Genomic DNA, 24,041 nt, shown 5'->3' with positions numbered 1-24,041 from the left:
ATCGGTCTGACCGGCAACACGACTTTCAGTGAATATCTCTGACTAGGAAGAGAATATATGCCCTTTCGTTCCATTCAGGATGCACGGCCGGTATGCCGCCCTCAGTGTTTGCTGAGAGGCGCTGCGGAGCAAAGTATGTGAACGCGGGTTTACGACGGCGATCATTCGATGTCCTACCATCGTCTTTGAAGTCCCTGCTCATCTTGCAGCACCTCGATGAGTCTTTACCGGTCTCCGATGCCCGTCCCTGCTGATGCGAATGAATGTAGATCATCTAAGGCTTTCAAAACGATATCTCATGACTTCTCCCTCATCCGTACCGGTCCCAGCAAGAGGGTACAAGTTCACGGAGCTAGGCACAGTTGAGGCACACGGAGCGGACCAAGAGCGGACTCAGCGCTTCGTGTAAAGTGCATTTAGAGCAGGTCGTCTGTGGCTTGTCTCTGACGAGTCGTCCCGTTGTGTCTGGATCGTGAATATCACAATTCTGTCAAGACTAAACGCGTCTCGATCGCGAGCATCGCCATTCTGTCACGACCAAGTGCGTCGACAATCACGTACATCAATACTTATGAGTCCGGTGGTTGTAACACTTGCACTTGATCGGCGTGCAAACCTTCAATGTCGCAACGTTGTGGCACCGTCCTGCTCGGGATATCCGACTCGATCCCGAGCGACTCGCCCGGCTTACAGTACCATCACTCTGCAGGCCTCAATGCGGTCCTAGTGGAGATCACGTGTGGATAGTTCCGAGTCTACTTCACATACGTGTTGCTAAGACACAGTGACAAGAGGCGACCCGGATCCAAGGTTGTACGCCGGCAATACACTCGACCATGATTGTTTATGCTGCCATCATCAGGAATATTGGCAAGACATGAATTCACGGCCATGCGACCGTAAGCGATGGATCGCACTTCCAACGGTCTATAAAGAGGGTGCACGATGAACTGCAAGTCGAGTCTGGCTGGTCCTCCTCCTACTGCATTAATCTTCTTTTCTCTTTCCTTCTCTTGTCTTTTATCTTCTTTGTTCTCATCTTGGGTTTCTTTCGCATCATTGACGATCTTTCCATGAGGCTCCTTCTTTCCTCGTTGATTGCTTTATGCATTACAGCATGGGCTGCACCGGTCCTCCAGGGCACGGTAAGCATGGAATAGACTGACCAAAAATTTGATTCGTGCGCTGACTTTTTGTGTGAACAGTCTGAGCTCGCAGTCCGCGACTTTTGGCCGCGTGCGCCACGTATGTTCTGCTCGGTCATGCCTAAGCATCGCCGCATAACAGTTGGAACAATGTAGATGACATAGACCTGACACTTGACGGTCAGAAGTACAAGGTGCGGAAGAACGAATTGCAAGGCGTGCACGGCGTCGTCTATCAAGTCGTCGAGGGCAAATTTAAGGGCGGCTATGCAAAGACGAAGATTTCGGACGACGAAATCCATGCGACTTCCGACGTACGTCCCATTTCGCCTCGCTTGTGCACGATCAACAGGTCTACTTAGGTCGGCGCTCTGTGGAAGTTCGGTTTCGACGAACACCACGAGAAGTGGATCATCGTGAAGCCATCCCCAGGCAAACGGCTCGATCAAACGGCCGCGTATGCGCATGTGCGACACAACACGCAGCAATGTTGGGCGCTGCTGGACCGCGTCGTCGACGTCGCGACGGACGCAATCATGGAGACTTACCACCGCACTCACTGGCTTCACCAAGACCCCGTTTTGGGGAACGTCCTCTTCGACGACCAGGCCTCCAAAGCGTATCTCATCGACTGGGGAACTGCGTCGAGACCGCCTAGCGTGGTGAGTACAGCTTTCCGCACATGTAGCGACGAGTTGACTGACAGAGTCTGCCTCGACGCCGTGGTACACGTGAAGAACCGTGCTACTGTCAGACTAGCTGTGTCAGACATGGTGTTGGGCTCTGGTCTTTGCGGTGCGCGGCCTGCGGGAATGCGTCCGGGCCACCCTGTGTCGGGGCGGCCGCACGTAGAACACGTCCCCGCTCACCCGGGCCACTCTCCTCCTGCGCCGGGGCGGCCGCGCGTAGAACACATCCCCGCTCACCCGGGCCGGTGGCACCCTGCGCCGGCGCGGCCGCACGTAGAATACGTCCCCGCGCGCAGCCATTAGGGACGTTCAAAGTTGCGGGGGCTCTGGAGCTCGCTCTCCGGGAATGCCGTCAGCCGCGCGACCGTTGTGGTCTCGCCAGAAAGTTCAGCCACAGTGTGCTTATGCCATGTCACAGTGTGCGGCGGCGCGAGTACTACAAGGCCTATTGGACATTTAGGTTGGATATTCAAATATTCACTGCACTTGGGCACTTTGCAGTAGTCTTGGATGGAGGCGATTTCACGGTCTGGCACTTATACCCTTCCGACGTCACTGCACGAGGTTCTGAGGACGACGGTTTAGGGCTTCGACGACGCACTTACCCAACTATTAGGCAGTACAGCTTTGGTATAGCTCGTCCAACCCCGACTGCGCTACTAGTAGCGGCGAGAGCAACATGTCCCACATGGTGCTGCACCGGCATGCGGCGCGGCCACTCTCCGACCATGGTATTGATGAGGCCCGTCGCACGACAGCCTATCGAAAAACAACTCCTTTCAGCCGGTACTGATGCGCTGTAGACTGCGTCGACGGTCCTCATGCTGAATATTGTAGACATGCCGTCACTCGGCGCCTTCAGATGTGTCCTTCTCCTAGCCTATCCTTCACCCTACATTCGACATTACCTCCAACTATGAGTCACGCAATCATTTGGCCGACCTACGCGCTCTCGTGGTACCTGTACGTCTGCAAGTACATACATATTCGGTTCCATCGCCATCAGGCTACTTGTGAGAACAGCCGATCGAGGTGGTACCCCGTATGCAAGGTAAAAAAAAAATGAAAACGAAAAATACTGCCCCTTGGCCAGATTGAGCAACCGATCTCACCACTTTGTAACGTCGTCTGCCTGCATTGCGCAGATAAGATGGTTGTACGCGTCGTGGTTGCGCGTGCGCAGGTGGTCGTGGCGGTGGTACGGTGGTACGCACGGACGCAGGTAAGTATTTGGTGGCGCAGCCGGGGTCGTGGTGGCGGGACAGGGTGGCGTGGGAATCACTGGGACTGGGGCGCATAGACTCAGAGAATCGGATGTTTCGTTACTGTCAAATCAAAGCTTTCCGACGACTCGAATCATCCTGACACGGGTCTCTACATACGGCCACCAGTAACGGTCGAGCTATTTATTATCGACGGAACAAGCTTGAACTTGAAGGCCCGAACATGAGGGTAGGAATCCTGGGGTGGCCGTGAGGAAAGCAAGGAGCTTCGATTGCCAGTGCGTCTTGCAGCACAAATCTAAAAGTCGAGCTGGCGGGTGACCTGAGCTCACATTACAGGACCAGCTGGCGACTTCCACCGCTAGCACGGCAGCCAGTGGATGATTCGATGGCCCTTCTGGTTCTGCCTGATGAACAGCGTGGTTCGCTGAGCCTTTCCGACTGCGGAGGCATCAACGCGAAATTCAAACCGTCTCCGTATGAGCAGCGCAATTCCTCTCACGGTACCTACTCCACGTCGTATAACCATTTGCAGACGCTTCTCGGATTGCGGCACGTACTGCGCAACTTGAAGTCCTTCGACGAGTGCCACACCCCACGAGGGGAACGTGCATTCTTTACCATCGACTGCGGCAAGTAAGATTAGCTTTTGGCTGACATGTCTTATACATTCCATCATGTTATGGAGCACAAATTAGCGCGTGGCGCTGCCAACCTGGAGCTCTTCTGGCTTGAATTGCCGTCGCGACCAGACATTTCGGGCAGACTATTTGCTACCTGTAGGTGTCTTTCGTCCAGTTGGAGTGTTTGTGTTGCCAGTTGATCCGTAAGGTCTTTTCTTAGCATCAAAATCTTGCCTCGATGTATAGTTCTTTGTTACGATGATCAGAAAATCTCGAAAGATGTGCGCCGCGTGGGTGACAAGATTTCGATGGAACGCCGCTTCATGCCAGCGACGCCTCATTCAGGGTGTAGCTATACTGCCCATGAACTAACCCGGTGGTCCATGTAGCGCCTCACGTCGATGTAGAGTTCGAGTAGGGAACGTTCGTGTTTTGTATTAACTCTCTTCCATCTCATAAAGATCCAGGTCTCTAGGGATTCGGAATCCTAGAGTCACCCCGACGCACGCTCCTCAGACGTTCTACGGCAACAGGTGCTCTGACCATCAGCCAGTATGCTCACCAATAGCGATATCCAGGGCGATATGCAGCCTACCGACATCGGGGATGCAGGCAGTTACTCGACGACAAGGCGCAATATGCTCGACATCGGCAACAGCTTGTACGGCACAGGGTGAGTCCTGCTTGGTTCGTGATATATCCTGGCTGATAATCAGCTGTATAGCGTCTCGATGGATATCGAGATACCGATGATTGCTGTCATCGGCTCTCAAAGCACAGGGAAGTCATCCTTGCTGGAAAATATCTGTGGCATTACCCTACCAAGAGCGAGCGGGACCTGTACAAGGTCTGTCGCCCGACCCTGTAGGTTATACTCATTGGATTAATCAATTTTGCCGTAGATGCCCCACCGAATGTCGCTGTCACGTTCATCCGACCCTTGGGTGTGTACCGTCAGTCTGCGTCTGCTCACGGACCGGCAGGGGCAGGCCATCACCGTTCGCACAATCCGGTTCGGCGACCCGATCTCCAACCCCGAAGACGTCGCCGAGAGGATCAAACGCGCCCAGCGCGCCATCCTGAACCCAAGCACGGAGGCTAGCTCCTTCCTCACCGGTGAAGGTGACGAGACCACGTCCGAGATTACGTTCTCCAGGAATGCGTGTCCCTGGAGATCAGTGGCCCGGACGTTGTCGATCTCTCCTTCGTTGACTTACCGGGTATATGCGCACTCGTCATGTCTCCGAACGTTGCCTCCGATTCTCATGATCCCTCCACCAGGTTTGATCGCTAGTGCGGGCAGCGGCAGCACCACCGCGGATATAGATCTAGTCAAGGGGCTCGTCACAGAGTACGCCAAGAATGAAAGCTGCATCATTCTCTTGACCGTTACGTGCGAGAGTAAGTTCGTTTAATCCAGTTATTCCACGCACCGATGTAATGCGGTTGGTCCCCACAGCGGAGTTCGAAAATCAAGGTGCCTACCAGCTTGCGCGCACCTTCGATCCAGCAGGCAAGCGCACCATAGGTGAGTACATTCCCCAACGTTCTCAATGCCGCTCGTCTGACTCCGCCTCAGGCGTTCTCACTAAACCCGACCGTGCGCCAAGAGGCGACGAGGAGCGATGGGTCACGCTGCTGAAGAATGAGTACCCGCAGCTTGCTCTCGACAACGGCTGGTTCAGCGTGAAGCAACCTGACTCCGTACAGCTGTCAGAAGGCATCACGCGCGCGGACGCGCGACAAGAAGAGAGGCACTTCTTCGCGTCTACGAAGCCTTGGGATTTGCTGCCTCAGCTCTTTCAGCGACGTCTCGGAACGCTCAACTTGGCGGAACGATGCAGCGACGTATTGTCTGGCCTGATCGCCAAGAGGTATGTTCGCGCCTTCGTTGACTGTGCACAAGATGATCAAGCAACCTCCAGGCTGCCCGAGATCCAGAAGACCATTCAGGAGATGCTGAGGACGACGGAGAGCCAGCTTGGCGAGCTCCCCAAGGAGCCATCGAAGGATCCCGTCGGCGAGGTGTACAACCTCGTTAGCAAGTTCTCGAGCGCGTTGACTCAGTACGTCGAAGGCACGCCCGGCGCCGACGGTCTGTTGCAGATCATCCGGCCGAAACAGCAAGAGTTCAAGGACGCGATCCAGAAGACGGCCCCGGACTTCAGGCCCTTCGAGAAGCCAGACGCTGATGACATGCAGCTCGCAAATCTTACCCCGCCGGACTTCTTGTCGAACGAGGAGGTGCCATCTCTCCCTGAGGACGATGTCGGCGCTATCTACATCGACGAAGTGATGAACCTCGCTGTCCAGTGCGTTATATGATCGCGCTGTAACTGAAGCTCCTTTCTCACGTTGGATCGGTTAGGGCCATCACGCGCGAACTCCCGGACAACATCCCGTTCGTTGTCACTGAGATGTTCATCCACCAAGTCGTTGCTCGCTGGGAGACGCCGGCTATGCAGCTGTTCGACTATGTCGAGGAGATCCTCAACAAGAAGATCGCGGACTTCGTGCATGCCGAATGCAACCAGTATCCTCATCTGGAGTTCACCATCTCGTATGTGTCCATTTCCATACCTTGAACAACTTCAGCTGACTTTAGGACAGGATCGTGATCGCCGACTACATCGCCGACCGTGCGCGGGCTACTAGAGAATGTCTCCAATGGCTGGTCGCTCTCGAGGGGCGTCCTCGCACGCTCAACGACCATTACTTCCGTGACTATCGCGACAAGTTCCTGGCCTGGTACAGAGGTCATCGCTCGCAATACAACAACGTCCCCCTCCTTCACAAGCTGAAGAAGCACAACACGTCGAACGGATCATCCGAGTTCGACGAGAACGTCAGGGCGATCATGGCAGCGTTCAGCGCGCTCGACATCCACGACATCGAGCCCACCGACCTCGCTAAAGTGCTCCCGACCGACCCTTACGAGGCCGCGATTGGGATCATGGCGAGCGTCCGCGCCTACTTCCAAGGTGAGTGCTCATCCAGAGTTACCGGAAAGGGTGATCGTGTTTACACTATCTACCCCAGTCGCGTACAAGCGCTTCGCGGACAACGTCCCGAATGCCATCGACCACGAGCTCGTGTTGGGCCTGAACCGCGGGAAGGCACTCGACGCGGTCTTGAGGAAGGAGCTCGGCGTCAGTGGCCCAGATGGGTACCGCTTGTGCGCGGAGTACTTGCGGGAGGATGGGAACGTTGCGGCGCGCCGTGAAGAGTTGAGGAACAAACGCGAGCGACTCAACAAGGCAAGGAAAGAGCTGATGAGGTTGCGCAAGTGATAACGTTTGTGTCCATCGCGAACTTCCCGTCGCCGTGTGTGCCCTGAGGCGCGCTTCGAGGACCGCTAGGCAGGTTGCTTTTTGTTCCCTTTATTGTCCGCGAAGGGTGAGCCTTATGTAGACAGTACGCTAGCGATACATGAGTGCGAGGTTCACGTGGTCACGATCAGTCTGAGCATGCACTCGTCGCCGAGGCTAGAGTGTAGAGTGTGGTTATGTACAGTAAGGAGGTGGAGACGGAATAGGAATAGGAACGTTAGCACTGCAGCATGCACGCCGGTAAGTAGAGAACGAGCTCGATCAGAGAGCCGCTGGAATAGCCGGATGCGCCGCAGATGGCCCTCGAGCAGCGCGTGTACGACAGCGACTCGAGGTTGGGCTAGTCCTCGAGGTAGGGATAGTCGAGGAGGCGGTTGAACTCCGCGATGGCGTCTCCGGACATACCAGTGAAGCTCACGTTGGCACCCCAGTAGTATGCGCACGAGAGGGGTGGTCCAGTGTGAGAGACGTCGAGCTGGAGGTTCATGAAGTAGACTAGACCCACGCTCGGGCAGGCCACGAGAGCCTGCAGGAGATCGGTGAGGGGGCCAGGTATGTGGTGCCAGTCGGTGAGAGTGAGGAAGCGAAGCTTGGGTGGTATCAGCGACCGGCGGAGAGGCTCCACGTATGCTTCGTGGAAGTGGACGCCGCCCAGGGAGATCTTCGAGCGCGGGTGTGTTGAATGTACTTGTAGACAACGGGTCCGGTGTAGCGCGCACAACCGCATCGCGGATAATGAAGTCGAGGTTCAGTTGAACTAGCTCCTCCGCATGGCCGACTAAGTCGGCACATGGGAGCGGAGGGGAGCTAGAGTGAAGAAGCCTGATGTTTAAGACTTTCCATCGCTTGACGTGCGGCAACAGCAGGTCAAGAATAATCCTGATCTGAGCCTTCTCCGTGGGATCTTGCGCAAGCGGTGTCAGGTCCATTCCGGTCCAGATAATGAGTTGTGCCCAAAATATGGAGATGTTTGACATAGCTTCATGCCGCTGAGAACAGACAGAAGCAAGGTATTCCGCAGAGCTCATCCAATGGTCGACGGTGATCGCATGGCGGCGGGGTACGAGCTAAGTATTGTCCCGTGTTGCGTCACCCCTCCGTTTGAGCCGGCGCAGTACGCCACCAAATACATCGCGGAGGATGACGAGGAGAAGATCGGGTGTGAGGTCGTTGATCGTGACTGTGGTGCGAGACTTGCGGGCAGCACAGCCAGCACTGTGCGCATGCTCTCCTTTCATGAATTGGATATCACTGAGCTTCTGCAAAGTTAGTGACAGTGATATTGTAAATGCCATACTCAGATCACTCACCACCGCGACGGGATCGGTGACACAGTTGCAGGCTGTCTGCGTGGTCGAAGGCAACCCGGAGTAGAAGCCAGGTGTGCACAGCGTGACAACAGAATGTAATCTTCCGAACGCAGACCCTAAACACGGCCTTGATGAATGGGAGAATGTGGTCGTGTATGCAGCGAAAGCACTCAGGCTGGTGAGTAGGCGACGAGTCAGATGGACCGTCACGGCTGTCGTGGCACTGTCCGGTAGTAAGTAGTATCTCGATCTGTGATTGTAATGTGGCGGTGGCGGTGATGGCAAGTTCAGTCACCGCGATGGGCCCGCAGCTATGTACCGCACCGCAATCAACCTTGGACGACCACTCAGTTGTACTCACTGCCCAGTACTCGTTGGCGAGACTTGGCCTCAGCTCTGGCATTCAATATGCAACGCTCAGCATACAGAGATGATTTTTACCGGAGCCGCAGTTTGTATCGGAGAGGTGCGCGATGAACCTCGGTGAGGCTGCTACTAGGCCACTGGCCTGCCACCCCAGTTTAGAGATTACTAGTGCTGCGAACGACGAATGAATACAAGATAACAAGACGGAGCCTCAGAACAGGCCAATGATGTACAACATTACAGCTAAGAAATCCTACATTGCTAGACACCTTCCCGAAAAGCGTCCACAAGCGGAGGTCGTCGGGCCTGTATCTGACCTTCTCGTCGAGCGATGCGCACCCCGGGCTCTGCCAGCTGACCTCTGCCATGAACCGCGGTCTAGCTCGCCCACGACATTCCTCACTCTGATGGGCACATCCCGGAGATACCAACACCGACACGCTCTGTCCACGCTTTCGCGCTCGGGGTATACTTAGCTACATGGAATTCGCTGCAAGTGTGTGAACGAGTTACGACACAACGGGCTGCGGGCGACAATCTGGGCGACCAATATCAATGTGGCGGGGCGCCATTCTAGCTTCCACATTGGCCATGTAGATTGAACACCGTTTATACTTGAAGCGTGATACAACACGGTATGGTATATCTTTCTGCTTGGTCGATCTATGTCATACATACTGATATGAAATTCGTCAGCTTGAATGCACGCGCTGTTGCCCGTTGGCTACATCGTCGCAGACACAGTGGCATCATGCAAGTAACGCCTCGGATGATCACGTTCTACGATACGAAGTGCTACGTAGACCCTTCATCATTGATCTTCGTGGTGAACGTCGAAGCGACCCGAGACAGAGTGGACACCTTTACGTGTCAAACATTTATTCCCGACGCTCAGGGATGATGTCTCGGGCTGGTCCCGATGCATCGCCCACCTTCACCTCGGCCCATCGCGGAAGGATACCAAGGGACAGGCTATAAAAACCGCTAGCAGTGCCGTTTGCGACTGCAGCTCCTTTTCTTCTTCTGAGCTCACATTCAAGTACGAGTACCGGCTAGTGCGTAACTACTCTCTTCGTTGTGCTCGCACGCTTTTGACTGACCGACTTTCTGCTTCAGCTCTGCTTGTTTCATTCAACGATTTGCGCTCTTGTTCCACGCCTTACAGACGACCGACCTCCATGCGGTGCTCTATCATCGTCTCGGTAGCATTGGTTGCTGCCGCTGCCGCTCCCGCCATCGCTTTTCCCATTGATATGTACGTATCACGCTTTATCCTACCGAGCCCAGCTGACAACCTTCCCCAGTTCTCCACGCGCAACCGGCGAGGAGGGACTCTGGGTGCGCGGTTTGGAACGACGAGTAAAGCCGCATCCCGGACCATCTGTCAAGCCCGTCGGCGAGAAGCCCCCTGGCCCTCCCCCGTCTAAGCCTATCCGTTCCCGCAGCGACGACGGGCTCCTCTTCGAGCGATCGTTCGTCGACGAAGACCTTATGCCCGCGAGATGGAGAGGAGGGCAACACTGTCAAACATCCTGTCAAGCCTGCCAGTATCCAGGTGAGGCCAAAGCCTCGTCGTACTCGCGACGTCGAGGAGTTCATCGAAGAACGTTCATTCGAGGATGAGGAACTCTTTTGACGTTCGTTCGACGAGGAGGACCAGCTCAACGCTCGCGCCTTGGAGTGGAGGCGAGTTCCCATGACTTACTGTATGTGTTTTAGTCCTAGCGTACCTGTCGTGAAAGTTTCCAGTAAGACACAATGTCACTTTCTCATAGATATGAAAGATGTGCAGTTGAAGCTCACGAAGAGCACATAACAGTCTCTCAGAAATGTCCATCTTCTGTGCAAATTCGGGCGCGGACTCCGGGCTAGAGTGCGAGAGTAAGGCGAATGTCGTAGTCTCGAATGAGTGCAAAAGCGACTGAATTGAATGGACCTATAGTAAGAGAGTAGAACGAATGTCTAAGGTATATCACTGATAGATTTGTAATGAATGTAAGTAATTCCTCACCTCAGCCTCTCCCAAACGAGTGCGAAAGCGGTTGGGGTGCGTCATCTGCGTAGCTAACAGATACGCATGGAAGCTAACACTAATCACGTTCCATATACAGTAATGCGTTGTGCATACATCGCACCATCGTCAGGCCATGTTCCGCCTCAGCCCGATGCCCGACTCCCGATTTCACAATCTTGAGTGATGCATGCCGTTGGTCTTAATATGCCTGACTCATCAAAAACGACTTCAAGCTGTCCGTCAATCACTGGTACGTCAGGCTGCTGATGCTCTGCCAAAGACTACGCACACCCACATCAGCCCTTTCCATACCACAACCAAAAAAAAGAACACTCACGCGCATCGCTCGAGCAGCGCAGGGGACGTCGTCGTCGTCTGCACGACGGGCTGCCCCGGCGGTCACGTTGAAGAGCATCTCCGTCGCCCTTCTGCCACACGGACCACGCAGGTTCAGGTCGGGCACAACTTGTCGTTCGGGTCGAGCGAGCGGCGACGGACAGGAACGACTGCGAGAAGGAGGTAATCAGCTCGGAGTTGTTGTACTTCGGCGGGATCGCACTGGGTCGGGTCGTCAGTCAGCTAGTGAACGGACGGGAGGGGACGGAGCGTACGTAGGGAAGTAGTATTGCAAGTCCTGCCGTGGGTGGCAGGCGGCACTGCGAACTCGCCCTAGGTCGGAACGATGAAAATGCGTGGAAGCGCTACGGATGAACAGTTTGCACCTTGTACGCGTTAGCCCCAAATGCTTGCATCAGAAGATACGTTGGGCAGATGAAGATCGCTGGGTCCAACGTCAGTCCGACAAGCAACCACCACCATACACCCAATCCACGCACACTCTCCCTGGATGCCGATAGCCTGAGCCAAGGTGTCGTTCAGCGCAGGGTCGCTCGTGTACTGCTTGACGATCGTCTGCACGATCGTCGAGTTGATCAGCGGGAAGAGCTGCGTGACGTAGTCCGTATGTTCGTCGGCGGCTTCTTCGTGTCGACGAAGTTTCGCCCCTCGAGCAAGTTCGTGACGGAGAGGAGCACATTCTGCCTCGGACGTCAGCCAGTGCCATTCTAAGGATGTACTAGGAGGCGCTTACGCCGTTGACGCGCCGCTTCTCGAGCGTCACGGTGGGCCGCTCGACAATGAAGGTGCCGTCGATGACGGGGACGAAGACGGAGGCGCCGTAGAAGGCCGCGCGGCTAATCGCTTTGTTGGTGGCTTGGAGAGCAGACGCAGAGGCGGAGCGCAGACACTCGAGCGCGCCGGAAGCAGACGAGCAGCTGAACCCGATGTGGTCAGCCTACGTTACGGCGACGCGTTCGCAGAGGACTCACTGGGTTTGCGCAACTGTTTGAGAGAACACCGTCTGTAGCACCCGATGCCTACTTAGGCGGAGAACATATACCCATTTCTGAGAAACGCACCTCGGGGATGGTGTCGTTATAGTAGTACTGGAATGGCAGGTACGTCGAGCTGGTCATAGCAGCGCGGAAGAGCGGAGGCTTTGTCTGCCCCCATGTGCCACGACGTGTTGAATGACGGAGCCAGCGCCTATAGTCATTGCTGAGCCCTTTCCAACACCAAGCTTAGAGCAGAATACTACTCGCCTGCTGATTCACCCCATATCGTAACCTTGGCTGGGTCGCCACCAAAGGACGAGATCTGTGTTCCCGTTCAGTATCAAGGCAAGCAGGAAGACGGTAGCAGCTAACATGTTCTTGGACCCATTGTAACGCAAAATTCTGGTCGACTGCCACGAACTCGTAAGAACCACGCAGTTAGGCGCCTATCTCGAGGATGCACTCACGGAGACCCGCGTTGAGCGAACCGTTCGCCTTCACCTCGGAGCCTGGGAGGAAGCCGAAGACACCCAGCCTGTATTGAATGATCACGGTGATCGCTCCGTAGTCGGATTCTTTGATTATGTCTTGGCCGCTGTACCCGCTTGCCGATCCGCCGAAATATCTATGTGTCGTGTTCTCAGTTGTTTTCAGGCTCTTTGTGTCAAGTAAGTATTGCATACCCTCCGCCGTGAATCCAGACAACGACTGGCAGATCTGCGCCAGACTGTAACTGTCCCGGGGTGTAAACGCTGAAGGAGTCGCGTGAGCTCGTATATAAGAGCAAGGCGGGGGTGACGACGTGCGCACTTCAGGAAGAGACAGTCTTCGTCTTGAGAGACTCGAACAGCTCTCTTTTGAAGGGATGAAGCTCTGTAGGGGTTTGTACTGTTGTTACCATCTGACGCCTGGTAGCATTCATTTGGTTGTTCTGTCGCTTGCTGTACACCCGTAGTCGTCACCGGCGTCTGTGGCGCTTGCCAGCGCAGCTCCCCTGACGGGAGCATCAGCGCCGTAGTACACTGCACATTGTTTACACTCACCAGTGGGAGCTTGCGCGTAGCGTATACCAAAGAAGTAGGATATGTTTGTGTCACGGTCGTACGTTCCCTGATACTGGGAGTATCCGAGGTCCACGACAGGGGTCGAGACATTGGCCTGTCGACCCGAGAGAGGCGCAGACGGGAAAGCCGTGACGAGCTTCGCGACTGCGAGAAGGTTCAACACGTTAGAGAGCACCAGGAGCATAGCAGGACGATCAGGTAGACGTCCCTTACTGCGAAGGCAAAGATGAGGAGGATGTGCATCGAGTCGGAGGGTTTATATACGTTGGTCAACGCGGTACGATAGGCCGGCCTGCACTGGTGTGTGGAGCTGAGATTTGCGCTGACGATCACCATGAGCGAGATTGACGTCAAAGTAGACTTCGAGAATGCATCTCTGAGCGGCAACGGTGGGCTGTGGCGAATGTGTGACTTCGCCAACAATCGACCATGTCGCGCCCGAGCGGTCTATCATTTCCGCGACAGCTGTAGAATTGCTGTCACAGCGCTCAATGCTGTGCAATGGAGCTGACGGGAAAGTTGGCAGACGGAATTGGGGCAGCCGTCAGATGAGCGAACTATATATATGGGCGGGAACATGAGACGTACCTCATATGAAAGACTTGCACTAACGGCAATGCCGGAATAGCGCACCGCTTTCGAACCAAGGGCATTAACGATTCTGGGGACGAGACATAATCTGCACTAGAGGTAGAGACATAAGCAGGACTTCACGATGTGAACGTCATGGCACTGCTATTGTACCGGCGGTGTAGGAGGCGTGACTCAAACTGCGAAACATCAATAGCTGTAACTTACATATTGACAGATGCTCAGCAGTGACGTCGTCGAGAGCGCCGAAGGCGAGAGACGCTTTTTGATACAATCGCAAAGGCAGGAAGAGACCAGAAATATTCGCACTTGATATTTCTCCGCGAAGGATCGGCATCTGGACATGTGTGGCGCCCACGAGGTTGTACCGTGAAACACCAGTTGCGTCACCTTGCAGATGCACAGAGGAATGTAAGGTCGCAGGCAACGTTGGCCATAAACTATTCAGCATTGGTCCCAGCGACGAATGCTTGGTGGCAAGTCCAGCGCGGGTGGTATGGTCACCGATCGGGTCGGCTTGCACTACGGTTTGATATGTTAATGATCTCCTGCACAGGGCACGGCAGCCAGAGCACAGATCATGGCAGCCTCACACAGCAGACTCACCAGCAACTGTGAGGAATTGACCACTACGGCGCCGCCATTACATAACTCTAGGTTGCAACTCCCGCGACCGCGACGGGAGGCTAGCGAAGGCTCCACCCTGTTGTGCTTGCCATCTGATAGTGTTCCAGACTCCTTCCGAAAAACGGCTGGTCAGCAGAGCAGTCATAACAGCGTTGAGCGTTGGACACGGACTCGGCGAGTTCAAATTGGCGGAAGCTCCGAGTCCAGTACTGTAGTCTGCAGGTCGTGGTGATTGCGGTGGTTGCGTGCCAGGATGTGCCACGAATCGAGATCCGCAAACGATCGAGTCTGAGCGCACGTGCCACAACAGAACCTTGGGAAACCCACTAAGCGCCGGGGACCGTACTGCTACGAGCTATACGATCGTTCTCCAGAATGTCGAGCTCGATCAAGGCCAACTCAAGGCTTTGCGCTCTTCCCTAAACTACTCTCGACCACTGCTTCTCGCCATTTGGTAAGTTTCTCCGCACGAACCACTAGAGCATAATGGACAGAAGTGAGGACGTTCGTGTCCGAGTCGGCAAGATACAGTATCAATCGCGAAGTTACTGTCTCGTAGTTGTGAAGCTCACCAAGAATACGTCGCCATCAGTCTGTTCGCTGGGACGCTCCACTGCCAGTACAACCGAACATCTACGCAAGAACTGTATATGGAAGTTCATATTGCGTTTGCTCGTATACAAGGGTGGCATGTACGATAGCGATTTACTTGCGGTGATGAGAATGCGTGCATGATATGTCCAAACATTGCGCAACTAGCAATTCGAAGACTGCTCAGTCTTCCCTCAGTCGCTTCGATCTGCCCTGGCTGTCACTAAAGCTATGTCAGTAGGCGCACAGCCAGAGTCACTGTAACTTACGCATACGTCTGGGCCTTGCGCTTACGACTCTCCTTCTTGAGGGCGTTTCGGTGAATTTTCTTCTTCGCAGCCGCTTCAGGGTGGGCTGAGGCCTGATGCACCAGTTAGCATTGACAACATGACCGACAACGGTGAGGGCTTGCCTGCGTGACTCGTGCGTTCCGACGCTCCCTCTGAACTCCGACGATGTGTTGTCTGATCTCGCTATATACGTTCGCGAACTTGGTCGTCCCGACCTTCGCTTGCACCAGATCCTGCAACTCGGTCGCCAACGTCTTCAACTCACCTATAGGGCATTCACAAACGTAAACGACTGTCTCTATGTAGTGAAGTTCCAATCCACGCACCCATGTGAGGATCGCGAATCGTATCGTCTTCCACGATGCGGTACAGCGGCGACAGTATATGCATCAGAAAGTGCTCGACGTGGTTGCTCTCCATATGCGACACCATCGCAGCGAACCATTTGAAGATAGAGGATGGCTGGTGGATCCAGTTCGCCTCAAATACACACTATGAGCAGGTAGCATTCCGGCTATCACACACGACGTACCGGGCTCGAAGCTTTGTTTCTTCTCGTAATATGGGCGTGGCGAGCTTGATGAGACAGCTTCGAGAACATCCAAGGCAACTGATTTCTGCCTGTGTCCTCGCTTTGCGCCTCTTCATCGTCCGCCTCCGCGATCGCCTCCCGCACGACGTCGTCGCCAGAAGGGCGATTCGACAAAATTGGGGTGTCCGAGGCATAGAAACACTTCCCAATGTAGAACAGATTCTTGACTATTTGAACGCTGAGGCTTTCGTCGAGGTTAGGACTACGAAGCTGGAGGCAGAGTCTCTTGGCGACATCTTCCATTCCCTTGCGAGAGAAAGGAGAGTCGTCTGGCAACTGCTCCTGAGGAGCACCAACAGGGGTAGCAGCGAACAGTTGTCCTAGAAGACGACATGCTGCCGAGCGAACCCAGGCATGCGGAAATAGGAGATGTTCGGTGACCGGTCCCCATGCGACGGTCTCCGACGAACGAGGAGATACCTTCAATATCTTGGCGGCGACTAGAAGAGCATGGTATGGGGCCTGCCAGTCAAAACCTTCTCCTACAGACTCCGCAGACTCTAGAGAGGTCGAATCGAGCGATCGCCGACTATTCTGCAGGGCATTGTTCAGGTCGTCCAATATGGCAGGGAGATATGGGGAGACGTTGTTCTGCAATAGATCAATGATGATACCGGAGACTTGATACGACACTCGGGAAAGCTGGACGCGTTCGTGCTGGGATGCCCAGGAGTGGAGATGTGACATGATGACGTTCCGCTGAACGTCTGCTAGTCGCGAGAAAAGACTCTTGATCAGCTCGGATGCCATCTCGCGACACTTCGCAGAATCGTCATTGGCAATGACCATAACCAGCGCTACGAACATCATGTCGGCGTACTCGCGAAGCAGCCCGGCTTCGAACTTGGCGACGATAGCGCTGAGCAGTTCCATGACCGATTTCCTACCACTCTCGTGGACGTACGACAGATTCCTCGCCAGCAATGTCATTTGGTTGCGCAGCCGACCTTTTCCTTGCGGATAATCGAGAAGGAACTGGAGGAGAACGCCGCGGCAGAGCTCTTGGACTTGAGGAGATTGACTTGTTACCATGACTTCCGACACCTTGTCCATGACGTCGTATATTTCTGGCACAACGAACTTCCTGGCTACTATTGCCCTGAACATGGCGAACACGGCCGCTTGTCGACTCGGGTCTTCGATGTCAGGCGAAATGAGCTCCAGCAGGTAGACGAGATCTTGCTCCTTGACTTGCGCCGCTGATTGGTTACGCAGAACTGTAGACAGCGACTTCAATGCAGTCTGTACAGCATCGGCCTCTGTATTCCCGGCTTGCCTGATTATGTCTATCATCTGTCGGATGAACACCGGTAGCGTCTTCTCAATGGACGCCACGGGGCATTTCACGATGGCAGCTGTGGCTTTTAGAGCAGGAAGGATAACCTCCATACGATCAGAATAGAGCGTGTTTCCGATGACGGGGACCATGGAGTCCAATCGAGCGATGATAGCTCTGTCTTCGAAATCGAATCGACTTCGACGATGTGCGGTAATGAACAACTCAAGGCCAAACGCGACGAACCTGCCATGATATCAAGTTAGAGCCAATTATGAAGCGAATGCAATGTACCGTACCTGAATGAATTGTTGGCGTAATGATCTACAAGCTCATCAATCTTCCGTTTCGTCTGCACGATGGCCTCTGAGTGTTTCCCGGCCTTCTTGCGAGAAGGTGGGACCGACTTCAAAAAACGAGCGTTTTGACTGATAAGAGTGTGGCACAGAACAAGCAGATCAGTTGGGTGCAGGTGCTGGTTCGCATTTAAACCGCCCGCAACCCGACGTAGCAAATCATCGACTTGCTGGAGGACTTTCAACGACTCTGTTTGCTTCATGATGTTGCGGACGGGCAGTAAGAGAGCGCTGATCTTGGAAGGGGAGATGAACTTCGCAGTAATGGTGAAGGTGTCGAGTGCCTTTGAGGCGGAGGAACGAACCTCCCGCATCTTCGTTTTGAAGTCCTCCGACTGCACGTCCTTTCCAGACTCTCCAAAGATGACTTCTGCGGAAACATGCGCGATGTCGTTGACACCGTTGTCCAATGTGGCAAAGTGTGTTGCGTGATCTCCACTCGTAACGTGCACGAGTAATGCGTGCGTGACGAAAGCCAATACGTGCAGCTGGGGTCCACGAGCCAGAGCAGCTCGTAACTCTCGTAGTATAAGAGGGAGATACGACGGGCCGAGATTGACTGCTATGCGACAGAGCGTCTCGCGAGTAAGATCGCGTGTTTCCTGAGACTTGCTGCGAAGGATCTGGCTCAGAACAGTGAACAGCCTGCCAATCTGCATCTCACGTGCGCTCTCCGGTAGATGTTTCGCAATCTGCGCGATGCCTATGGCCACGGGTATCCTGAGGCTGTCCTCCGTTTCGTCACGGCCTTCGAGATGTTGTAGCAGTTTGGGAAGGAGACGATTGCTGACCGCGTCCGCGATTCGAGATGTCTGCGTGGACACTACGTGAACAAGAGGCTCTAAAGGGGCTTGCTCCTCGTCGTCAGGGCCATGCCCTTCATCTTCGTCGATTTCATCACCGCCAATCTGTTCTTCGACGCGGTCTGTCATCTCGAAGTGGAAGTTATCTAGAACAACGACCAACGCCCGGATGTAAATCCGTTCGGAGGCGTTCTTCAACTTGGACAACTTCAGATATTGCTGCGCGACACCGTAGTAGGCCCCCCAATTTAGCTTCCGTGCCATTCGGCCGGTCACAGTTATAGCCTCATTGACGAGCGTATGGTCGATGGTCGCGCTAGACTGCATATAGTTGCTGATCAACGGTACGAATAGTTCGGACAACGTAGTGCTGCGTAGACACCCTTCGTCACAATACTCCCCAAGACGCCGCATCGCGCGCGTGCGACGATGCAATTGGACGTGGTGGATGTTGTTGAAGAAGTTCGCCTCTTCATCACCGTTGGCGAGCAGAGGGCGCATTTCGTGGAGTGAGGCAATGTTGTCGCATTTGAGGACCGCGTACGCCAAAACGCCAAGGATCTCCGCCCGGACGAGCTCGTTCCTAGACCGCAGACCATTCCTCAAGCCCGGGTAAAGCACCTTGGACCAGGTAGCCTCGTACACAGCGATTTTGTCGGCCAAAACCTCGACAAAACGCTTCATGGCCATTGCAGCATTGTTCCTGATGGTGAGCTCCTCGGGATCTTGGACGAAGCTGAGCATGTTGTAGAGTACCGGCAACCAATGCTGTGAAGAGAGGGTCTTGTACATGACTTCATTGAGCGACGCGAAGGCTGCGAGACGACGATCGAAGTCGGGCTCATCTATTCTCTTCGTGGAAAAAGCGTTGAGAGACTCCATCAGCTCCGCCAGGCCGGAAAGGGACGGATGGACTGCTGCGAGTGCCTTGAAGGCAGCCAGGAGTGCCATTTGCGCTGGTCTCGACCGAAGAGCTTGGAACAGCTGCGAAATGGATGCGAATGTCTTGCAGAATGTATCACTATGTTCATCGGAAAGCTCGGGAACGAGAGGGAAGAGGTAGCACATGATAGTTGCGAGATCCGCCTTGACCTTCTCTGGGATGAGCTTTGACGGTTTGCGTAAGAGAGGGAAGAACAGAGCCAGGAGAGTGGAAGCCTGCGTAGCATCGGTCAGGTACGGAGCGATCTGCGACAAGATGGCGATTTGCCGGCGACCAAGGTTGTCTGCCACCGAAGTGATACCCCTCGTACGCTCGACTAGGATGGAAAGATTCGTCAACAGCACAGAGACATGCGGCTTTAGCAGCTGTTCGCGGAGGGGTTCATCTTCGGCACTGAGCGATACAACGTGCTCGGCGATGTCCAACACCTTGGAGATGACCGAAGGCTTGACATTACTCGCCACGAGGCAGTCATAGACCTTGGGAAGAGTGAGCTGATCATGCTCGATGAGCAATCTCACATGATCATCTCGCAGAGTCCATATGTAGAATAGCTCTAGGAGCGCAGAAGGTGCCTGAGTATTCTCTTGATCGAGCCTCGGGAGACGAGGGGAGATGATGGCTCTAAAGACCTCCGGCATGTAGGGCGTGAAGTCGAAGGAAGCAGGGCATCGGAAGAAGTCCGCAAACCGCTTCAGTCCGAGCGACCGTATTGTCTTCGTATTCCTCGAGGTCCCTTCCGCTGCATTCCCTTCCTCGTCGTCCGACTCTGCATCACCGTCCTGGTCTTCGTCCTGCGCGTCTTCACCTCTGCGGGCGCTCATGCAACGCTGAGCGCTGCCAAGCACGTCGAGTAGAGCCTGCAGCAAGACAGGCCAACGAGTGACCAATCGCGAGCCCAGCTGCTTAACAACGTCGCCCAGGAGGGTCAAGAAGCCGATCTGTTGCTTCTCCGACACCTCCGGCGGTATAGATTGAATCACGAAGGGATCTGTCTTCCGGGTACCGTCCGGCATGATGGGCTGGAGCATTAGCTCGACAAGGAGGTACAGCTCCTCGTCCTGACAGCCGCCGAACGCAGACAGCACAGCTGCGCGCCGATCCGCTCCTCGCGCCCGTCCTCGTCTCTCGAGCATCAGCCCAAACAGCAGACGGATTACGACAGGGACCACCTCCGCCCTGTCCGACTCCGCGATCTCGCTGATCTCGAGCTGCGTCAGGGCGTCTCGCCATCGCGTGTCGTCCAGAAGCTCCCTCAGATTACCCTCCCGAGGTACTAGATGCGGGCTCTTGTATGTGAGGATGCAAGAAAGAGCGAGTCGCTGGAGAGAGCGATCGGGGTGCGAGAGTAGGGAAGTGTAGAGAGCATGTAGGGTGTCCGTGGAACGCAGCGCCTTCGGGTTGACGAACTTTGAGAAGAGCGTGAGCCATGCTGAGAGCTTATGCCGAGGGAGTCTGGATGGGGACGTGGACGAAGGACTGGAGAGTGCGAGGAAGTGAGGGACAAGGTCTCGACTGTGCTTCTCGGCTAGCGACGAGCATTCGCCCAGAGCAGAGAGGAGCTGGAGCTCGTACGACGCTGCATCGAAGCGATCACCAGTATCTTGGTCCTGTGTCCAACGGTCAGTTCTCCTGCAGTACAGCGATGGCGACACGTTGCGAAACCCACCATTACGACGGCGCGCTTGGTCGCATCACCACGATACCACTTCTGCATAGCGCTGCGCACTTTGTGCGCACTCGGATCTCTCCACGTGCGTTCCTCCTCCCAAATGTTGTCGTCGCTTGCTTCTGCTTCCTGGAGCCAGTTGGGGACGCTACTGGCCGCACGGTCGCTAGTAGCAGCCTGCACTTCTGCAAAGAGCAAGCCCCAGACTAAGTCACCGAAGCGCTCGGCCAGAGCCGACATAGTGTGCGCTGCGGGTATCCACAAGGGGCGGAGATTGACTTTCAGTTGCGCTGCGAGATGTCATGAGCGAAGGTGCAGGCAGTATACTCGGGCGCAATGCTCACCGATCGACCATCTCGCCGCGATGTCAGCTCCTCGGTCATCCCCATCCCTCACAACAACAGGCAACCTGTTGATCCGCAACGCTCGCTCGCGAGAGCCTTTCACGTCCAGAGAGATCTCCTCTGCTTGCAAACAGCGCTCGATAGCGTCGGACGTCCCTTCGTTTACCTTTGTCAATGACGAAGCGAGTAGCCGGAGACACGCAAGTCGGAGAGGACGAGAATGAGAAAGTAAGGGTGATTGAAGAAAAGGGTAGAGCTCCTCGAACGGGATAGTCTGAGACGTCGAACCGCTAGGACAGCGTACTTCAGTGTCTCATATACCTCAGGAATACGGAAGAACGTACCTGGCTTGAACCACAGAAACGAGCCCGCCTAACGCATTACTGGACCATCCCCATCTCAGGACGATTGTCCGTGCCCAGACCAACATGTCGGCGGTTTTGCCCCATTCCTCTGAAGGCCGCGCCGAAAGGCATTCCAAACATGCCCCGATCACCCAGGCAGAATTTGTACATGAGTCTGCATACTCCGTTTGCGGGTCTGGATCTGCTTGACTCAGGCATGAGTCGATGATCCGGACGAGCATCGGGGCGATCGTAGGCAGGTGTTTGGAGAGCGCGAGGACATCATGCAGAAGCAGGACCTGCTCCCTACATGTCAGCATTCACCAGTGAAAGACACCGTCGTGTCGCTTCTCAGCACTCACGTTCTCTTCGCTGAACTCCCACTCCCCAAACCGCTCCTCTACCCAATCCAACACCCTCTTCTTCCACACCACATCCACCGCGCCTTTCTCCAGCCTTCCACCCCTCTCGAGCGCCGCAAGCACCTCCATCATCCTCCGTGGCATCGTTTTCAGCAGCTCGCCTGAGTTCTTCAGCACGAGTGGGAGCGCGAGCAGCTTCCACCCGCCCCAGTTGAGCTCTGCGAGCGCACCGCAGAGCTCCAGCGCGAGCTCGGGGCGCTGCTCGAAGGCGCGCGAGAGGACAGCGCGCCCGGGCCCGGCCCAGAGGGCCATATCGCCCGCGGTGAGCACGGAGAGGGAGAACTTGAGGGTGGCGGGGTGGAGCGGGGATGTGAGCGGAAGCGAGGGGAAGCGAGAAAGCATCGTTGATAGGTGTTTTGCTGAGCGAGGGTCGTCAGTTCCCATATGCTATGGCGAAGATGGGACTCACGGTTCATGCGCGATCCTTGCCTGATCGAGCACGCGACGGAGGCGACCTCGAGCATACGGCGGAGGCGCTCCTCGTCTGCGGGTTCCTTCGCGCTTTCCTCCTCAAAAATGTTGACCAGTACATCAGCGACTCCGGAGAACTGCTCCTTGTCTTTGCAGTGGTGGATCAGGGCGGTGAGCACACGCCGAACGAGCGTGTATGACGCTTCTTCGTCCTCGGCACCGAGGCAGTAGTCAATAAGTGGCCGAATGACAGAAGGCGTCGCCGTGTGCAACGTCTGTGAAACGCTCTATCGTAGGAGCGTCAGGATCTGCATATGAAGCGCACTCGTTGTACGTACCTTGCAAGCCGACACGAACACCCACGCGCACGCGTCCGCCAGCCCGTGACCTGCGCTCCCCGCAACCAAATGTACGCACACCTCCCGGTCCGCCACCTTCAGCCGTCTGATCGTCGCACCCCACACCTCCGCTGTCGCCCTCTGAACCTCGGGATTGCAGCGCGTGAGCGTGTCGCGGAAGATCGCCCATGCTTGTTCGAGCAGTTCTGCGTCGACAGAGGGGACAAGGACGTAGCGGAATAGGGAGGAGAAGGTCGCCAGGAGGGAAGTCAAAGCTGACGCAGACAAAGAACGGGGGAGGAGATGGGTGAGGCGGCGGAGGACCTGCGGGTAACTGGGAGCGAGAGTCGTCCGGAGATCGTGCGCGAGCTTTTGGAATAGGCTGCGTAAAACGTCAGTACAGTGAAAGAGTAATATGAGCATGCACGCACTCTAACAGAGCCTTCAAACCTTCGTCGTCCGCTGACTCTAGCGCATCCAGCCAGAGATCCACCACTGCCTGCCAATTGTGAAGCAGTAATGGCATGGAAGCTGACATTCCATCGGACGCATTGGCAAATTTGACAAACGACGGCGACAGATTGAGCTCTCGCCATTCGTTCAATGCTTCATGAAAATGCGAATCGTTATCCTGCACGAGAAGTCAGCGGTGTTATGTGAGTCGGATTTCGGAAGGCTTACAGCAATGCCATGGTTGAACTTGCTCTGGACGAGTGCCGAAGGTAGGTGTACCTCCTTCAGAGCATCCTTATGGGATTGATGCTACGGACACATGAGCACTGAGCAGTATAGGATCGTAGAGCTCACCTTAAACCGCTTGGCAGGCCGAACATCCTCCATTTTTGCTTTGGCGTTGTGTGCAGAGATGACGGAGAAGCAGAGCAGAGTGGGCGAGAGCACAAATATCCGGAGTGCGTGGAGGCTGAAAAGATTGTCTACTCTGCCCAGGGAGACTACCTGAAATTGGCCTTGAACGTTTGAACTCTGAAAAGCGATCAAGTAGGCAGTCTGTTCGCCGGCGCTTCCCAAAATCTGCTGTGGCACGTGCACTCAAACTCGATCGTTGAGGCCGAGGATCAAGATCTCGCTTCGTGCACGCACCCACCACCACGACCTCAGTGCAGACTGAGACACCACATTAAAATTGGAGCTACCGCCATTGCAACTCTCCGTGTTACATAAATGCTGCAGCCACATGTTTGTGACTAGCTCTTTTGACGTGCAATTCTTCGAAGGACTGTTCAGCATGGCATGAAGCCTTCGCTGGCATCCCCCTACAAGTTGCGACCGAGGTCATAACAGCGCCGTGATTGGTCATATTTTCACGATTTCTGGTGAGTATCATGT

At 55.0% G+C, this 24,041-nt stretch overlaps 6 protein-coding genes across 6 annotated transcripts; 3 read left to right on the top strand and 3 right to left on the bottom strand.

Annotated features, from left to right (window-relative positions):
• Positions 1-1,073: 1,073 nt before the first annotated feature.
• B0H18DRAFT_1211824 (uncharacterized protein) lies at positions 1,074-2,517 on the top strand (the record flags this gene model as incomplete). The annotated part of the gene is made up of 5 exons (XM_048036432.1): positions 1,074-1,145; positions 1,206-1,245; positions 1,302-1,459; positions 1,508-1,807; positions 1,883-2,517. The coding sequence occupies 5 exons, from the start codon at positions 1,074-1,076 to the stop codon at positions 2,135-2,137; spliced, it is 825 nt and encodes a 274-aa protein (XP_047892618.1). The 3' UTR covers positions 2,138-2,517.
• A 1,717-nt stretch (positions 2,518-4,234) lies between these two features.
• On the top strand, positions 4,235-6,970 carry B0H18DRAFT_1085472 (P-loop containing nucleoside triphosphate hydrolase protein; the record flags this gene model as incomplete). Its single annotated transcript, XM_048031925.1, has 10 exons — positions 4,235-4,353; positions 4,405-4,531; positions 4,583-4,827; positions 4,860-4,900; positions 4,962-5,081; positions 5,140-5,208; positions 5,260-5,992; positions 6,049-6,240; positions 6,291-6,661; positions 6,720-6,970. The coding sequence occupies 10 exons, from the start codon at positions 4,235-4,237 to the stop codon at positions 6,968-6,970; spliced, it is 2,268 nt and encodes a 755-aa protein (XP_047892617.1).
• Positions 6,971-7,349: 379 nt separating this feature from the next.
• On the bottom strand, positions 7,350-7,986 carry B0H18DRAFT_1119903 (uncharacterized protein; the record flags this gene model as incomplete). The annotated part of the gene is made up of 2 exons (XM_048034016.1): positions 7,350-7,670; positions 7,729-7,986. The coding sequence occupies 2 exons, from the start codon at positions 7,984-7,986 to the stop codon at positions 7,350-7,352; spliced, it is 579 nt and encodes a 192-aa protein (XP_047892616.1).
• Positions 7,987-9,863: 1,877 nt separating this feature from the next.
• Positions 9,864-10,321, top strand: B0H18DRAFT_1119902 (uncharacterized protein; the record flags this gene model as incomplete). Its single annotated transcript, XM_048034015.1, has 3 exons — positions 9,864-9,940; positions 9,990-10,157; positions 10,234-10,321. 3 exons carry the CDS (start codon positions 9,864-9,866, stop codon positions 10,319-10,321), a joined length of 333 nt encoding a protein of 110 aa, XP_047892615.1.
• Positions 10,322-11,032: 711 nt separating this feature from the next.
• On the bottom strand, positions 11,033-13,281 carry B0H18DRAFT_1085471 (Alpha/Beta hydrolase protein; the record flags this gene model as incomplete). The annotated part of the gene is made up of 15 exons (XM_048031924.1): positions 11,033-11,086; positions 11,194-11,257; positions 11,311-11,333; positions 11,413-11,480; positions 11,536-11,644; positions 11,692-11,736; positions 11,790-11,993; positions 12,118-12,195; positions 12,219-12,244; positions 12,301-12,355; positions 12,406-12,443; positions 12,501-12,658; positions 12,717-12,785; positions 12,844-13,027; positions 13,077-13,281. 15 exons carry the CDS (start codon positions 13,279-13,281, stop codon positions 11,033-11,035), a joined length of 1,380 nt encoding a protein of 459 aa, XP_047892614.1.
• A 1,309-nt stretch (positions 13,282-14,590) lies between these two features.
• B0H18DRAFT_909194 (armadillo-type protein) lies at positions 14,591-21,901 on the bottom strand. Its single transcript, XM_048041534.1, has 10 exons — positions 21,886-21,901; positions 21,524-21,822; positions 21,180-21,469; positions 20,836-21,125; positions 17,364-20,776; positions 15,729-17,310; positions 15,523-15,676; positions 15,319-15,461; positions 15,176-15,267; positions 14,591-15,129 (listed from the first exon to the last, which is right to left on the bottom strand). The coding sequence occupies exons 2-10, from the start codon at positions 21,763-21,765 to the stop codon at positions 15,090-15,092; spliced, it is 6,246 nt and encodes a 2,081-aa protein (XP_047892613.1). The 5' UTR covers positions 21,766-21,822; positions 21,886-21,901; the 3' UTR covers positions 14,591-15,089.
• Between the last annotated feature and the right edge of the window lie 2,140 nt (positions 21,902-24,041).

The sequence above is a fragment of the Fomitopsis serialis genome (genome assembly GCF_022376445.1).
Source record: "Fomitopsis serialis strain Sig1Antser10 chromosome Unknown B0H18scaffold_40, whole genome shotgun sequence".
NCBI classification, from domain to species: domain Eukaryota; kingdom Fungi; phylum Basidiomycota; class Agaricomycetes; order Polyporales; family Fomitopsidaceae; genus Fomitopsis; species Fomitopsis serialis.
Note: the sequence above shows the minus strand (reverse complement) of the source record. Positions and strands in the feature narration are given on the sequence as shown.